This window comes from Dromiciops gliroides, chromosome 2 (assembly GCF_019393635.1).
Source record: "Dromiciops gliroides isolate mDroGli1 chromosome 2, mDroGli1.pri, whole genome shotgun sequence".
NCBI lineage: Eukaryota > Metazoa > Chordata > Mammalia > Microbiotheria > Microbiotheriidae > Dromiciops > Dromiciops gliroides.
In genome coordinates this window covers 585,070,980-585,089,832 of record NC_057862.1, presented here as the reverse complement: position 1 = coordinate 585,089,832, position 18,853 = coordinate 585,070,980, and the positions used below count along the sequence as shown (strand labels likewise).

The following is an 18,853-nucleotide window of genomic DNA, read 5'->3' as shown; positions in this document are numbered from 1 at the left end:
TTAGAATTGGTTTATATTATCTCTTCAGCTGAACTACATGTTCAGAAGTTTGAATCAAATAGCAGTCCTCCAGCCTTTTTTCTACTGTTTTATTGATATTCTTTAAGTTTTTTTCTAAAAATGAAAAAAAAAATAGCTCACTTCTCACTGGTTTCTCTCTACCGTACAATGCTTCATTGAACAAATCAGCACACCTGTCATGTCTGAAAGTAGACCTCTAATCTACCATTCTCTTCTGAGAGGAAGGAGAGGAAACATGCATCATTATCTAATGTTTTCTAAAGTTACACTTGGAAGACTATGAGTTCCTTGATCAGGAACCATTATTTTGCCTTTCTTTTGCAAAAAGAAAAAGAAAAAGCTTAGACACTGCCTGGCACATAGTAGGTGCTTAATAAATGCTTTTTGTGTATTGACTGGGTCTCTCCTAGTCCTCCTTTGAATACTTTCAAAGAACCATTTAGTCTATCCTTAATTGTAACATTAGGAAATTGGTGTGAGATTAAAATACCCACCTGCCTCCCCCAGCTGCTTGTTAAAAGCGAAACAATACAGATACCAAGGCCAGTAAGGACTTGTGAGTGTATTAAGATGTTCAGGAAGGACTACACCGAATTTTTGTATTCTAAAAATAGCTGTCAGACCTTGAGGAAGTCACCTATTTAATATTCCCCACAGACAGGGAAGCGGATGTCTCCTATATTGCAGCTCTGCAGTAAAACAGTACCTTCCCTCTTGTAAGCACTCTTTGAAGAGTTCTTGTCTTTCCCCTTTAAAGTTCCCCTCTAAAGTTTTTCAGTTCTGGGTGTTCCAAGAACTGCTGTGAAAAGGTCACTCAAAGCTAGACCTTTTACTAGAAAAGGGGTTGTGCTTCTTTCTTTTAGGTGAAAGGATGTGGGATAGGGAGATCCATCTCTTAAACAGACACTCTGGCCCAGGGACTGATTGAATGATAGCATTCTCATCTGAAATATAGATATTATCTCCTGGTCAAGTGTTAGTGACTCCTGCATGTTTGGTTCATCATTTTAAAAAATTCATTAATTAATCCATCTAATTCATTCACTCATTTGTTTATTGAGGTGATGAGCATTTTCATTTATAGTTTTGGGTCCCAATTTTTATTCCTCCTTCCCTCCCTCCCCTGCCCCCTCCTTGAGGTGGTAAGCAATTAGATAAAGCTCATACATGTGCACACAATTAAGTGTCTGAGGCCAGATTTGAACTCAAGAAGATGAGTCTTCCTGACCCCAGGCCCAGTACTCTATCTACTTTTATTTTATTTTATTTTTTTGGCAGGGCAATGAGAGTTAAGTGACTTGCCCAGGGTTACACAGCTAGGAAGTGTCAAGTATCTGAGGCTGGATTTGAACTCAGGTCCTCCTGAATCTAGGACCAGTGCTTTTATCCACTGTGCCACCTAGCTGCCCACTCTATCTACTTTGCTACCTAGCTGCCTTGCCTGCATGTAGGTGCTCCATAAATGTCCATTGAACCTAATGGCATTATCAGACAAAAGTATCTTGCTCTCTATAATATTCTAGGCACTTCATGTCCTTTCTCCCAAAGTATACTCTTCTGTACCATACAACGTAGCAACTCCTCTTTTCTGGTGTCCTTTCATGCTGTGGTAGTTGCTAAAGTAAAGCCGTACTCTGCCTCATCATGACATTGAGGTGACATTGAATTCTCAAAGGTTGTGTCACTAGAGTTCAAATTTTGGCAAATCCTGGGACCTGTAGTACAAGCTAAGTAACAGACACTGTGCCTATTGTTGAAGGACCAGAAGGGCACATCACCAGGTTGGCAGCAGTGGTTAGTGAATTTTCCATGCACAACAATCCATGAAATACTGGACTAACAATGAGAGAGGTTGTGATTTGTGTTGATGGAGGGAATACCCTGGAAAAAAAGAAGAAAGGAAGGAAGATAGTTGTTAGAGTGCCTTCATGTATTACCCAAACAAGAGTAAGGGAGGAAATATCTTGCCTCCTTTAAGGGAAAAAAATGGAGCCTAGAAGGAGAGGAGTATTTTGTCATGAGCAGACCTACCATATAGAGCTAACATCAATAAGTATGCTTCCTTACATAAAAGCTTAGTTACTGTTCCACCTGCCACCCAGGAGACAGTTTCATCCTTCACCTGGATGTTTGAAATAAGAAGTTCTTTATTGTTTCATTGTCTCTCTACTGGTGTCCTTGACTTATCCTGCTATCACAGTGTATGATGACCTAGCACAGGTCATGTAGAAGATACCAGGGAATAATTGTTTTGGTTTTTTTGTTTTGTTTTGCAGGGCAATGGGGGTTAAGTGACTTGTCCAGGGGTGCACAGCTAGTAAATGTCAAGTTGCCTGAGGTCAGATTTGAACTCAGATCCTCCTGAATCCAGGGCCGATGCTTTATCCACTGCACCACTTAGCTGCCCCAGGAATAATCGTTAAATTGTAAAGACCATGGTAATTTTGCTGCCCAATTTTGACACTGATCTATAGAATGCTGAGGTCAGTTCAGGCAAGAGTGGTTGGGAGAAATAGGTAGTTGCCATTCCTTTGCCTAGCCCTTATTTTACTTGTATTGCTACCCAGCCTTCTATTTAGTCTTTGTTTTATTTCCTTTTGTTTCTGCTTGTCCTTTTCTTTAAATCCAGTAAGTTGATGACTTGATGTTAACATTTATCCATGTACTCAGTTTTTTCCCTAATAAATAATTTTTCAATTGTCAGTGTTCTGGAGTTGTGATGAGACATTGCGTTGTTCAGAGCTCTGAAGTCTTTTCAATTTTCATTTAGGGAGTTGTGGTCATTGTATAGATAATTGTCATTCTTCTCACTGAGTTCTGCATTGGCTCATTCAAATCTTCCCTGGTTTCTCTGAATCAACCCTTTTCATCATTTCTTGTGGTTTTTGTTTTGTTTTGTTTTGTTTTGTTTTGTTTTTTGGCAGGGCATTTGAGGGTTAGGTGACTAGCCCAGGGTTACACAGCTAGTAAGTGTTAAGTGCCTGAGGCTGGATTTGAACTCAGGTTCTCCTGAATCCAGGGCCACTGCTTTATCCACTGAGCCACCTAGCTGCCCCCTCATCATTTCTTTTTTTTTGTTTGTTTTTTGCTTTTTTTTTTGCAGGCAATGGGGGTTAAGTGACTTGCCCAGGGTCACACAGCTAGTAAGTGTCAAGTGTCTGAGGCCGGATTTGAACTCAGGTACTCCTGAATTCAGGGCCGGTGCTTTAACCACTGTGCCATCTAGCTGCCCCCCCCCCATCATTTCTTAATGGTAGAATGATATTCCATCACATTCATATAGCATATTTCAGTTCTTTATAACAATAAAAAATGTTGGTATTAATGATTTTGTACAAACCTTCTTGCTTTTTCCATGCTATCCTGCCTCTGAACCTTTGCTTGTGTCTTTAGTATTCAAGGTCTTCTATAATCTGGCTCCAAATTGTCTTTGTAGCCTTGTATCATAGGTTACCCTCCCCACCTTGTATACTTAACTACTCTTCCCACTCATTTTTCCATCCCCTTATTCCCTCCCTGACCAAGTGGTTTTAGCTGTCCTCAAATTTCTCATAACACTTTGCCTAGAAATATCTTTTGTACTTTAAACAGTTAAATATGATATGTGAAATAAAGGACCTAAACTTGGGCTATTGGAGCTGGAAGGAGTCTTAGAGATTAATCCTGCCTCAGTTTGCACATAAAGAAACTGAGGCCCAGAATAGATTAAATGATTAAAGGACACATAACTAGTTCATTCTCCTCATTATATTTTATGCTCTTTGAGAGCAAGGTCTTTATTGAACATCTCTTTGTGTCCTTAATATTATGTGTAGCACAATGCCTTGTACCCAATAGGTACTTATTATATGTTTAATGAATGAATACCAGGTCTTATTTAATCTTTGCATCTCCCCAAAGTTTAGCACAATGTTCTGCACAAAGTTAGTAGCTGCCTAAAAATGTTTGTTGAAATTGCATCCTGGAAAAGGTGTAGGTTAGGGATGAAGGCTGAAGTTGTAGTGATGGTGTTAAGTTTTAGAGTGGACTTCGGAGAAATGTTTTTTTTCTTCTGAGAAAAAATAATGCTGAAGATAAGCCTGGAGTTCCTTTGGGGTGGGGCATTAGGCTGAAATCTTCCAAATAAGGAAGTTAACACACAGGCTAGTGGAAGCTTTGTGGCAAAGATGAGACTGTACTTTAGGGAAATCAAGGTATTGAGTTAGAAGATTAGCTGGTTGGGGGCAGAATTTGGAAGTAGCTTTGATCAGAGCTAAAAGTCTGGCTAGTGGGAGATGAACCATCTGTTCTGTTCGACTTGGCTTGCATATGCTACTTTAGCCCCATCACCCTAGATTTAGGTATGGTAAGCCACCAGGTTGTTGTCTCTTTGCACACTCAGGCAAAAATCCACTCTTAGCTAAATCCCATTCCTCCACTGAAATTGCTTTTATTTTTAGAGGACACCAACCAATGACAAATGCTAGATATGATGTTCTTTCCCACTTCTCCCCCTTGATCTCAGTTAAGCATACTTTTGACTCAATTCTCTCTTCTGCATTTCTGTGACACTGCCTCCTCCTGGTTTTCCTATCCATCTAACCACTTTTCTTCTGCCCTCTTTGCTTTTTCTTCTATCCAACTGCAATGTAAGTATTCCCCCCCCCTTCCCCCACTCTAGGCTCTGTCCCTTTGTCCTCAGTTCTCTTTTTAGATTCTCTCCTCCTTTGGTGATGGCATCTATTTCCAAAGAGTTCAATTATTTCCATGTAGATGACTTCTGGACCTATACATAGTCCCAATATTTGGCTCAATAACTTTTACTTTGCCTGCTGGACATTTCTATATGTATTTTTCAGTTGTTTGTACATCTCCATTGTTCCCATCACACTCTATCTTGTATTATGGTTTTCTGGGTATGTATATGCCTTCTTTCCCCCTCCTGGCCCCATAAGCTCCTTGAAGGTAGGAGGTATCATTTTTCATTTTTACATCTCTATTGCCTAGTGTAGTGCCTTGCACAAATAGTAGCCACTAAATATTTGAATTGACCTCAGTTGTCCTCCCTGTCTTATTGTGTCCGTATCAACCTATACTTGGTATGTTGGACATGGTCCAGGAAATGAGAAGCATTCAATACAATGAGAAGTATAAGTTACTGGGAGTTAACAAAAAAGGAGTAGGAAAACTAGGAGAGAAAGGCTTGAAGGGGGAGAAAGGAGATCTTCACTTTACAGATGAGATACGTATAGTTCAGGGGAGCATAGTATTTGCACAAAAGTCATAAGTCAGTACCATTTGGAAATCAATCCAAGTAGTTTCAAATAAAGTTTTTTGGTCCATGTGTGCACTTTCACATTTTGAATGGGTTTGATCCCACCTATTTATCCTATATATATTTGTTTGCTTGTAAGTCTTCTCCGTTAGGTTGTAAGTAACTTGAGGGCAGGTACTGTATTTTGCCTCTTGTATTCCCAGTTCTTAGCATAGTGCCTAGCAAATAGTTAGGTGTTTAATAAATGTTTACTGGATAAATGAATAAATGAGTGATATCACTTTATTAACAATTGTCATTCATCTGTGAGGGTGAAGAGGTCTCACTAAATTTGGTTAAAAAGCCAAGCCACATTGTTAATTTTTAGAAAAGTTGACCAAGAGGACTTGCCAAGTAATGCTGATACTGGCTCTGACTGATACCATTTGGGTCTAGGTCAAGGTTTCATATCCTGGAGTTTATGGTTTAAAAAAAAAAGTTGTGTTGTGTGTGTTTTTTTTTAATAGCTGTTTCAAAACAATTGGTTTCCTTTATGATCCTCTGTATTTAATTTTATTCCATTAAAAATGTTATTCTGAGGGGGTCCATGACACAAAAAATGTTAGCCCCTGCCCTAGTGGCTATCCAGCAAAAAAAAGGTTAAAAATTTAGAAAATTCATCAGGACACAGCTTAACAAACATTTGTTTTTACATATAAAATAAATAAATAAAAAGAAAAAAAAAAGGGGCAGCTAGGTGGAGCAGTGGATAAAGCACCGGCCCTGGATTCAGGAGTACCTGAGTTCAAATCCGGCCTCAGACACTTACCACTTACTAGCTGTGTGACCCTGGGCAAGTCACTTAACCCCAATTGCCTCACAAAAAAAAAATGCTAGGCACTTGGACTAGTTAGATTTACAAAGAAAAGATGACAGCTCATATTTTGACCACTCATCTTCTCCCTGAAACCTTACATTCCTTACATAAAATAAAAACCCAAGGAATCTCTCTGATTATTGGAGCTTCCTTTCTACTGGGAGAGAGAGATGTGTCTTGTATTCTGATGAGTGTGCTGGTAAGGTGGGTAAGGTGCTGATGGGAAATTGTTCTCCATTGCAAAGAGAGGTTTCTTGAAGGCCAGATGACCACTTCAGGTAGAGGTAGTAGAGGGTATTCTTATACAGGTCCAGATTGAACTAGATGGCTTCTAAGCTCCTTTCCAACTCTGAGATTTTGTGAGAGGTCTAGAAAAATTTGAGGAGGAAGAGAATAGACTTTTTTTTAAAAACTACGTTTTATTTTCTTTCTGTACTTTGATACTCCCTACAACCCCAGTGAGATAGAGGGCTGTTTTAACTTCAAACAAAAGCCAGAACCGGGAGCAGGAATAAATAACTTCCTTCCTCCTCCCCTGACTTATCATAGTATTTGTTCCTTTGTGAGTTCAAGCATCAGACTAAGGTGGGGAGTGGGACTAAGGTGAGGAGCAAAGAATACCTGGTATGTTGGGATAGAAAGATGCCCAAAGTATCGGTACCCTCTCCCATCCTTATGATTAGATCTTTTGCATGGTCAAAGAATAAGGTCCAGACTTTTGCTAGTTGCTACTGTATCCCCTCCTCCACAAGTACCGGGTGAGGGTTACATGTAGGAGCAAGTTGCCCTTGAAGAGGTCTGTGACATGTTCTGGGAGTTAACCTTGCTCCCAGAACCTTTGGAGGCAATACAAGGCAAAGAAGGAACAAGGAAAAAAAAAAGACAGCTCCTGAGGACATTGTTTGGACTGCTACATGGGCACAGTGGGCCACTTATATGTATTCTTGGTACATGGAGATGTGTGGATGTGGTGGGATGGGAGTAAAGAACAGGTTGAACAAAGTTCCCCTCTTAGTATCATTTACATGCTTTTGGCATGATTTCCCTGTTGAAGAATTAAATATCTCAGTTGGCAATGTAGTCTCTTGTGGAAATGGAATAGGATGCCTCTAGACATCGAATAATGCAGAGTGCCATGTGGTAATGATCCTGGATTTACAACCTTTAAACTAGTTAACCTTCTTATTCTACAATATATAATATTATATTGCAAGAAGGAATTGAAGCTCTTTTAATTTTGAAAAATGGACTTTTATTGATATCTTATGTTTGTACATCACTTCCATTTCTCAAAATGTCCCTCTTCCCCTTCTGATGTAGGAGGTAAAAAAAGGGTTAACAGAAAAACCTAAGACCTGAGCTCTAATTTAGATCTGAGCTCCAAGAGGGGCTATAACTTACAGACCCCAGTTCTGAAAGGGATTAATGGATAATTTAAGACTTGGGCCCTCATCAAAGTCAGGGCCTAGGTTCTTGTTAACTGGTACTTGGAGGTTTGGCTCCTATTAACTACCCCCATTAACCACCACCCAGAACAAAAACATAAAGAGGCAGGTCATAGAGACTTTAACTGCAATAAAACACAGACAGGTTATAGAAATCCTAACTGATAAATGTTAATACTCAGAAACTAAGCCTAAAAATGAAAAACACAGGGGCACTCTGACCTTGGCAAGTTGAGGTAACATGCAGAAAAGAGCAAATTTGTCCCCAGTTCACCTTATGACAGGTAAACCCCCAAAACACACCTCCACAGAAAAAGGTACCCACCTGGGGATTGGCCTAGAACCTCAGGAACTCTAAATTAGAATAAGCCCTCCCCTGTACCTCCTTAAGGTGGAGATTATTATGAGACTGATAATCAATTTATCCATACTATAAATATATTTGTCTTTTCTTTCTCTATTTGAGATATACCTTTCCATTTTTCTGGTACTCTCCCTGTGGCCAACAGTCTTTCAATAAAACTTGGGAAACTGAGTCACTGAGTCTTGTAATACTTAGGGATGCCTCACGATCAATCTGATCAATTAAACCCATCCCACATCACTTCCTCTCAGGAAGCTATCCCTTTTTAACAGAAAATTAAAAAAAGAATAGTTTGTAGTAAAACTAACCAGTATATCAAGAAAGTGTAGCATTATATTTGCAATGTTTCATATGCATAGTCATTCCTTATCTCTGTAAAAAAGGAAAGAAAAGGGAAGGAGGTGCCTTCTCTTATCTTTTCCTTGGGACTACAGATTGATCATAATAATTTCTTGGAGGTAAGTTTTGCATTTTGGTTGCCATTTTTTGCATTTCCATTGTTACAGCCATCCTGTATGCTGTTTTTTTTCCTGATTCTGCTTACTTCACTTTGCTTTGGTTCAACATGTCTTCCCCTCTTAATTTACTATGTCTATCATTTCTTATGCCACAGTAAGATTTCATTCAATTTAGATCAGCACCACCACTTGTTTAAACATTCCCTGATTAAAGGGTACACACTTTGTTTTCAGTCTTCTGCTACTACCAAAAAGTATCACTATAAATAGTTTGGCATTTATGGGGTGTGATTATTACCACTTGGGGTTATGTTCCTGGAAGTTAGGTTTTTTCTAATTTTTAATCTAATTTTTGTAACCAGAGATATTTTTGTGCGTGTATATAGAATTGGGGGGGGGCAGGGTAGTGAGGGTTAAGTGACTTGCCCAGGGTCACACAGCTAGTAAGTGTTAAGTGTGTCCGAGGCTGGATTTGAGCTCAGGCCCTCCTGAATCCAGGGCCAGTGCTTTGTCCACTGTGCCACCCAGCTGCCCCCTATGTATATAAAATTCTTAAATTTTAGAAAGAAACTTAAGGACTTTATTTTACTGATGAAGAAACTGAGAGACCTAGAAAGGATAAGATGCAGTCTTTTTTTTTTTTTTTTTGTGAGGCAATCGGGGTTAAGTGGCTCGCCCAGGGTCACACAGCTATTGCAGAAAGGCAAGATTTTTGTCTTGATAGAAGAAAAAACTTTCTAAGAATTAGAAATATCTAAAAGTGGATTGGGTGTTTCAGTGGTAGTCTTAGAGTTGGATGACCACTTTCTACAGATGTAGAGAAGGGATTCTTGTGAGGATGAATTTGACAGCTTCTGAGCTCTTCCGACTCTGCGATATGATGGTTCTGAATCCTAGCAGGATGGTACTTTCAGTAGATCACACTGCCTTCTATATTAGGCAGTGTTTCACAGGCTAATTACACATCTTTGTATCCCCTTGGATTAGCATAGTGTCTTTCTCTTAGTAGGTGTCCATCAGTTAGCATTGATTCAGTGCCTACTATGTGCCAAGCACTGTGTTAAGATCTGGGGATACAAAGAAAAGCAAAAATAGTCCCTTCTCTCAAGGGCCTCAGTATAGACTAATTGATTTCAAAAGAATGCTGTGTTCAAATTATTATTTTTTTTCATTCAAAAGTGTTCTGTATAGTCCAGTACTCCAAGAATTCATGTTTCATTGTTGTGGATATTTCAGTTCTTTGGCATAAAATTCATCACCCTGCAGCTAACCTGTTGATGAGCCTTTCTGTAGTTAATTAGAGGAAAAATGATGTCCCTGGACCAGCAGTACTTAAGGCCTGTCCACCTAGCTTAAGAACTGTTTGTATTCTCCTGACTTAGACTTCCAGAATCCAGGATCAACTGCAATCTGTGATAATTAGAATGATCAGTTCAGTGATTTCAGTGTAATTCAGAACTTATCAGTTTTTCCTGTTTGTTACAAATGCAGATTTAAGATTTATTATAAATAGTTGGTTTTATTGTGAAACATTTCTACTCAGCAATTTGGAACTAAGGAGAAGAAAGGGGCCAAATGGGAATGAGTTATGATAACTTCCGGAGTATGAACACTTTCTGAAACCATACCATATTTTATCACACTAGGAATAATCATTATTAAATAGACCTTAGAATTCCCTTGACTTTCCACCATTCTTGTTCTGCCAATCCTTAACCATGGATAACCCTTATCATCGAAATCTCTGATCCTGTTCCTTGACTACTGAGCATTACTGGTGAAAGTTTCAAATAAAGCTGGTTTAGTTTATTATAAATTTAAGCACAAAACTTCAGATGAGTCCCTACCAACTGCTAAGAATTGACTTAATTCTCCACTTAAGTCATTCCATATTTAATCCCCTCATTCCATATTTAATCCTCTAAAACACCTGTTTCCTCTCTCCTCAAGTTAACCATTTCCCAGGCCATCTGTTGTGAGCCTTCTTAGATTATCATCACGCCTAAAAATTCTGGGTGTCTTTACCCATTCATTCTATAATATCCATTTTTTTCCCCCCAGAGATTAAGGCGGTCCTATACCTTATCAAAGCTAACCCTTATACCTGTGTTCTTGATCCATTCCCTACCTATTTCCTACCTATTTCCTCCAGAATCTTGTTCCACCTGCCATTAATTAGTTCTATATTTTTAATTTCTTATTCCACTGGCTTCTTTCAGTGTGCTTACAGATGTGCTAAGGTAGCCATATTATTAATAATAGCTCTAGCATTTTTTATGCTTTAAGGTTTACAAAGCAAATTTCGTGTGTTGTCTCTGAAAGGTAAGTTCTATTATTATTTCCATTTTATAGATGAGGAAACTGAGGCTAAAAATTAGGTTACTTGCCCAAGGGTCACACTAGTGAGCTCAGGTCTTCCAGACTGTTAAGTTCAACACTCTTTATTTGTGTCAGCGAGCAAACAAACCCCTTCCCTCTACTGTAAAGGTTTCATCCTATGTTTCTCCTTTTTCCTTTCCTACAAACTTTAGGGAAAAATTATTTTCCACTTCCTTGTTACCCATTCAGTCACTATGCATCCCCTTTGAACACTTTTTTCCCCTATCACTACTGAAAATGTTTGCTCAAAGGTCACTTAATGACCCTTTTTATCATCATATCTACTGGACTCCCCTCAGTCCTCTTCCTCTTTGACCTGTCTGTAATATTTTTTGACACTGTTGACTAAGCCTCCTTCCTTGTCTCTCCTCCACCTTTGACTTCTGTGACATGCTCTACTGGTTTTTCTGCCTTCATTTCCTTGTTAACTTACAAATCTAACCTCCGCCCTTCTTCTCTCTGGACTTTCTCCCTAAGTATTTGCATTCGTGGTCTCTATTCCAAGGTATCATCTCTCAGAATCACAAAATTGGAAGGATCATCATGAGAAGGTGTGAATATCCCGGACAAGTGACTATCCAACTTCAAATGGAAAAGACCTTTGTGGTTAGGGAACTCCCTCTCTGCAGAATCAGCCCAGTTCGGACAGTTTGAATTTACAGGAAGTTATCTTTCCTTAGTGTTAAACATCTGCTGCTCCTCACCTTCTACCTGTAACTCCTCTTCTTGACCCTTTTCCATATGATAGCACTTTAGATACCTGAAGGTGGCTTTCATGTGCCTCCTAAGTGATCTCTTCTCCAAGTCAGACATCTCCAGTTCCTCATGTGGCATGGTTTCTAGTCCTTCCTTCATCTTGTTAGCATGCTTTTGGACTCATAGCAGTTTATCTTTTCCTAAAATGTGGCCAGCAGCAGTGAACACAGTACTACAGGTGTGATCTAACTAGGGTAAAGTATGCCAGGATTATCATATCCCTTAGGGATTTGGGGTCTTTATTAATACAGCCTAACAATTGCATAAAGGTTTTGTTTGTTTGTTTGTTTGGTGGGGGGAGGCTACCATGACTCATACTGAGCGTCCAATTCACTGAGTCTTAAGATCTTTTTCATTTGAACTGTTTCTAACTATGCCTCCCTTATCTTATACTTGCACAATTGATATTTTTTCCTATAAATGTAGAACCTTACCTTTTAATTTCCACATATAGGATGTTACCTTTATCCATATCACATTATCTATATCCTTTAGCATTTTCTTCCACTTTAACTTTATCTGTATTACATTTAATCTTATTGTTTGGTTCAACATTGTGTAGCTTTTTTATATCTTTCTTTTTCATCCTGATTTTTTTAATCCATTGATTTTGCTTCAGTCCCTTTCAGTTTTGTATCATCTTTGTTTAATTTGTTGATAAAAATTTGAGCAAAGCAAGGCCAATGTCAGATGCCTATGGCACTCCATCTGAGTTTTTCCTCCATTTTGTTATTTGGTTATTTAATCATTTCTAAGTCCACCTCCTGACTGGAATATCATCTAGGTCATATCTCTCCTTCACTGCTCACCAGAGTATTATAAAATCATTGCTAAAATCTAGTTATGGGATTTTTTTGTTTTGTTTTGTGCATGTGAGGCAATTGGGGTTAAGTGACTTGCCCAGGGTCACACAGCTAGTAAGTGTTAAGTGTCTGAGACCAGATTTGAACCAGTCCTGAATCCAGGGCTGGTGCTCTATCCACTGTGCCAGCTAGCTGCCCCCCTAGTTATGGTATTTATTAAATACCATACTTGCCCATGGTAGCTATTTTACAAATATTTCAACTGAGTCAAATACCCAAGACCTACTAATCTGCTAACCTTGTCAGAAAGGGAAATGATCCCATAGTCTGGCATAACTTGTTCTTGATGATGCCATGTGGGCTTTTAGTCATCACTTCCATTTCCAAATATTCAGATTTCATACATGATACATGGTATTTAATTATACGTAGTAAAATGGGAGGCAACGAGTGTAGACAGTTTAGTTTCTAATTTTGTTTTAAGTGGGAGGAGATATATAGTTGTGTGTAAAACTCTGACAGAGTCCAATGGCTGAAGGTGATAAGCAGTATTGCTTCATAAAACATAGAAGTAATGGAGGGGAAAATTTGTTTACAGAAAGCTGGGTTTAAGACAGATCGCCCTGGGGCAGCTAGGTGGTGCAGTGGATAGAGCACCAGCCCTGGAGTCAGGAGTACCTGAGTTCAAATCCGGCCTCAGACACTTAACACACACTTACTAGCTGTGTGACCCTGGGCAAGTCACTTAACCCCAATTGCCTCACTTTAAAAAAAAAATACAGATTGCCCTGAGGGCATTTTAGACTGAACCTGAAAAGGCAGGAAACAGTCCAAAAAATGGAAAAGATCTAATTTTCCACAACAAACTCTGCTTTCCATCAGTGATAGCAGAACCATCACATTTATATTTTAACATTAGAGTACAGGCTTGTATGGCATGAGGAAGTAGAAATGGCATTCTCCACTTTTCAAGTTATTGTCCCAACCCCAAATGTTTAGGTTATAAATGATAAGGCATGTATGGTGCTTTGTAAAGCAAAACACAGGCTGTGTCAGCTGATAATAAAAAGAGTTGTAATGTCAGCCAAAGCACTTGTTCACACCCAAGGCAGTAGCCAGAAAGCAAAAGTAATGACCTCTCTTGGTCTGATGTCCTTAGCTCCTAATAACAGCTTTCCAGTTTCTAAGGTAGTTTTCTCATAACAATCATGGTATATGGAGGTCCTTCTTATCCCCATATGAAAGAAGATAAACTGAAATTTCAGAGTTATCAGAATTCTGATCAACCCAGATCTTTTAACTCCTAAGTTCAATGAATCTGCCATTCTCTACTCTATTCCCTCTGATTTCAAGCAAAATAAAGAGGGAAGGCCAGGATGTGTCACGTGGAATGACTTTGCACTTTTTGCTGGGCTTTCCCTAGTTTTGTTCCGGGCTTTTTGTACAGTAGATTCTAACATCATGGTCATGAGGTACAAATATTTTAAAGATACCTAAAAACTACCACTGTATTCTTTAGCCATTAAAATGTTTGAGAACCTGGGATTGTTGGAGAATTTCTGTTGTATTGATTAGAGTAGATGATATAAGTGCCCTATTGCATTTCTGAGATTCTGTGACTCCTTAAACAACATCTCTTCTTTCCTTAGCCATTACCTCATGAAGGAATTTAAAATGATAGTTAACATGCAGTCATAAACAGTCCATGTTCTAAATATTATGGAAATAGGGACAGCTAGGTGGCACAGTGGATAAAGCACTGGTCCTGGATTCAGGAGGACCTCAGTTCAAATATGACTTCAGAACACTTGACACATACGAACTGTGTGAACCTGGGCAAGTCATTTAACCCTCATTGCCCCACCAAAAAAAATATTATGGAAATGAATTACAATCCTTATAAATATACCAACTTCCCCACCCCAACACAAATACAAATGTCACTTCTGAGTCTTCTCCAGCACATTCCATCTTCATTTTCCTAACAAAACTAACTGCTCAGATCTTATTAATAGATAATTCTTCCTACGGTTTTTAAAATGAAAGTATCTATTAATAAGATCTGATTGAACATATTTACAGACTGGCATATGTCATTGACGTCCATGTACTAGTTCTCTTTCTCCTCCCTCTATGCCATTATTGTATGTAAGCAGAAGTTTCTTACCCAACAGTTTGTCAGAGCTAAATTTTTTTCCATTTTTAATCTTTTTTCTCTCTGTGTTCCTCTTAAGATGTTGGTAGTTGGGTGGCACAGTGGCTAGAGCTCTAGGCTTGGAGTCAGCAAAACCAAAGGCCAAATCTGACTTCAGGGGCTTACTAGCTGTGTGACTAGACAAGTCAGTTAACTTCTGCCTGCTTCAGTTTCCTTATTTGTAAAATAATAATAGCACCTACCTCCCAGCATTGTGAGGGTAAAACAGGATATTTATAAATGTGTGTGTGTGTGTATACACATACATACACATGCACATGCACATGCACATATACATACATACATACACACACACATACATATATATATATATATATATATATATATATATGGGCAGCTAGGTGGTGCAGTGGATAAAGTACTGGCCTTGGATTCAGGAGGCCCTGAGTTCAAATTTGGCCTCAGACACTTGACACTTACTAGCTGTGTGACCCTGGGCAAGTCACTTAAATCCCATTGCTGGTGGTGGGGGGGAACCCACACAGTATAGAAATGCTAGCTATTATAGGCTACCACCTTCCTAATGACCAGAATATTTTAGTGTGTCTGCCAAAGATAGATACATCATATCTTACCTTTGAACTATGCTTGAAAAATGTCACATCCTTATTTTATTCTCTTTTTTTCTCATCAATTTTCTTTTATGACAGCATTATCTTGAATGTGCTAGAATTCATTACATGTCAGTTTCTTTGTGGCATTTTAAGGTTTCTGAAGGAGTTTAGAGACATGTTTATTCCTCTAATAATTTAGGAGACATCTATCCATGATTGAATGGGGAGAAAATGTAGCCTCATCAAGGTCCCATTCAAAATCTTGTAATGGAGTATTTATTTGTTATTAGTTTGATCCTACCCATTTTATGGTGGATACCCCCCCACCCCTTAGCCTTAATCGGATATATTATATATATAATATATAATGTCTTTCCGACATTACCTTCAAATTCTGAGGATGCTGCATCTTGTTTTTATCCCCCATGGTATAGACTATGCCATTAGTTGGCAGAGTTAATTTAATATGAATTTCAGTCACTAAAGAGAGGCAAAAACAATCCTTATCTTTGAGAAGTTCATATTCTGAATGGAGATACCTAGCAAATAACTACATACATATACAATTTTCTTTCTCACCATAAGTTCCTTTTATGTTTTTAATAGGAAAATGTTGTTTCTTTGCCTTCCAGGGACAAATCTTTTGGGGATTTGGCAGAGAAACTAAAAATTGAATTGTTGATCTTAACATTCAAAATCTGTTGCATAACCATCAGGTCACATGGCAATGTGTAGATGCTGGAGGCTGGAAAAAAATAGATGGCTAAAAATAGATGGTCCATGGCTAGTAGGACTTAAGTCATATTTAGGGAGACTGGACAAATATACGAAACACAAAAAGAAAATTTATGAGAAAAACTACAAATAAATAATTGTAAACTGTCAACCTATTATGTTTCTAATAGTCTTGATTTTTTAATTTTTATTTCAGATATGAGAAATGAGTGTTGGACGCCGAAGGATAAAGTTGTTGGGAGTTTTGATGATGGCAAACTTTTTTATTTATTTGATTGTGGAAGTCTCCAAAAGTAGTAACCAAGAAGAACGTGGAAAAGGAGAAGTTATAATGCCCAAAGGCAAGTTTTGGAGGAAACCTGTACCTGCCAAGGCCTATTGGAATAGGGAACAAGAGAAATTAAATAACCTGTACAATCCCATTTTGAGCATCCTGGCCAATACGACAGTAGAAGAAAATTTGATTTTGAATGCAAGCGTTCTTAATTCCTGTGAGCCGGACCTCTCAGTGATGTCAACAGTTAAAGATTTTGAAAACCTACCTGATAGATTTAAAGACTTTCTGCTTTATCTGAGATGTAGAAATTATTCACTACTGATAGACCAACAGGGCAAGTGCAAGCAGAAACCTTTCCTTCTGCTGGCTATTAAGTCACTCACTTCCCATTTTGATAGAAGACAAGCAATTCGAGAGTCTTGGGGTAAAGAGACTCATTTTGGGAACCAAACAGTTGTAAGAGTCTTTTTATTGGGACAGACTCCCGCTGAGGATCACTTTCCTGACCTTTCAGATATGTTGAAATTTGAAAGTGAGAAGCACCAGGACATTCTTCTTTGGAACTACAGGGATACTTTCTTCAACTTGACTCTGAAAGAAGTACTATTTCTGAAGTGGGTGAGCACTTCCTGTCCAGATGTCCAGTTTGTTTTCAAGGGGGATGATGATGTTTTTGTAAATACTCATCAGATCCTAAATTACTTGAATAGCATATCTAAGGAGAAAGCCAAAGACTTATTTATAGGTGATGTGATCAAAGATGCTGGACCTCATCGTGAGAAAAAGCTCAAGTACTATATCCCAGAAAGTGTTTATGAAGGTGCCTACCCTCCTTATGCAGGAGGGGGTGGGTTTCTCTACTCCGGTAGTCTAGCCCTGAGGCTGAACAAAGTATCTGAGCAGGTCCTTCTCTATCCCATTGATGACGTTTATACTGGCATGTGCCTTCAAAAACTTGGCCTCGCTCCAGAAAAACACAGAGGCTTCCGAACATTTGATATAGAAGAAAAAAACAGGAAAAATATTTGCTCTTACACAGACTTAATGTTAGTACATAGCAGAAAACCACAGGAAATGATTAGCATTTGGTCCCAGCTTCAAAATCTTCGTGTAAATTGCTGAAATATATGAAAGTAAAATATACTTAAGAGAATATATCTTAAAATTTTTCTCCCCTTAATTTAGGTGTAATTTCTGTGCTGAATCATTGGAATTGCTTCTTTCCTGGAACCTTTTTAGAAGCATTTAAACTTTTCATAAAATATTTTGGAAAGTGAGAATGCATATGGTCATGATTGTTCATGGAAAGAATGGCATGAAGATTTTAATTCTGCCCAGTGTTCGTTATGTTTGAATGCTGTTTCCCTCTCACCTCAAAAATCATGAATTCCCCAAGTTTATAATTGCTTAAATGAGATTTATCTTTATTTTGTTAATATGATTTTATTCTTTAGTACATTGGTTGATACAGATTTCCTGGGTAGGAGCCTGTTTTCATGAGAATTATGTCAGAGATGAAATTCATATTAACAAAATCTAGAGAAATTTAAATTTAGGAATAATTTTTTAATCATTTCTGTCTTTGCTGCCACCCCAACAGTATTTTCTTGAGTCAATATGGCCCCCTAATTTTTCAAAATGAAGCTGGCTTGACTGAATGACAGTTTCCCCCAGAATCTTGACTTTTGAAACCTCCCATCATAGCCATGAGAGTGGGGACACAAATTTTCTTGGTTTGGGCACGGTAGGCAGTATTATTAGGATATTATGTTTTAGTTTGTAGCTGGACATGAAAAGTCATTCTCTTGCTAATCACATTTAAAAAGTAGTCCCCATTCTCATATTATTGGCCAGAGATGATTAGGATCTGCTAATGGGTAATTGTTATTGAATTGCTCACTACTTAAGATTGTTTGCTTTGTACTACTAAGTGGTCCTATGGGCCTTGAGGGTAATTCTTGAAACTTCTGGTAATAACTTGAAGGTGGAGACTGTTTCATGAATGGTTTGTCTATTGAACTCTGGAATTCTTTTCTTGCCATATTTTCCACATTGCTTGTATAAAAGAATTATTCTGATTAGTAACTGGTTCCTATGTCTATATGTAGAAGTGCCTGTGTTTTTATTTATTGTTCAGATTGACCAAAACATTTTCTTAAATATATTTTGTGTAATATTTTATTTGTATACAGTGTTGTCCTTTAAATATTTAACTAGAGCATGATATTTTTAAAAAGTTAAGGTGTAACATGTCAAATAAAACTAAGTGTTATTTTTGAATTCAGAAAAGTTGTTTTGGGTGTATACTACTAGATTTAACAAAATCCTGCCAAACTATTGACATATGTACATTATACAGTATCATGTTATCTTGAAGTACAATTTTTATGCTTATTCTGTCACTGAGAGTTCTTATGCATCATAGATTATAGTTGAGTTATGTAAAGGGGTGGAAATAAAGTCATTGTGTATTTTTAATTCTCTCGTGTAACATTTTGTCATTTTTTAAGCTACCACATTTCAGAATTTAATGTCTATTCTTTTTCATATACATAATAATGTATTTCTTTCCATAAAGATGGCCAACCATCAGGAATTTTCTGAATCTTTAAGGAAGCTACTCTTTTATCTATTCCAGTGGCTCATGCTTAGAATACATTTTGGAAAGCTTAAAACAGAGGTTACCTCCCCCCCCCCCCCCCCCCCGCAAAAGTTTTCCCGTTTCCAAGAAGAGGG

General features: G+C 38.1%; 1 protein-coding gene across 1 annotated transcript in view; it reads left to right on the top strand.

Moving 5' to 3' along the window:
- B3GNT2 (UDP-GlcNAc:betaGal beta-1,3-N-acetylglucosaminyltransferase 2) overlaps window positions 1-18,595 on the top strand; it is a 34,914-nt gene extending 16,319 nt beyond the window's left edge. The window contains exon 2 of the mRNA XM_043985093.1: window positions 16,037-18,595. Coding sequence (XP_043841028.1) covers window positions 16,046-17,239 — 1,194 coding nt within the window. The 5' untranslated portion in view covers window positions 16,037-16,045 and the 3' untranslated portion in view covers window positions 17,240-18,595. The remainder of the gene's footprint in view (window positions 1-16,036) is intronic.
- The last annotated feature ends 258 nt before the right edge of the window (window positions 18,596-18,853 follow it).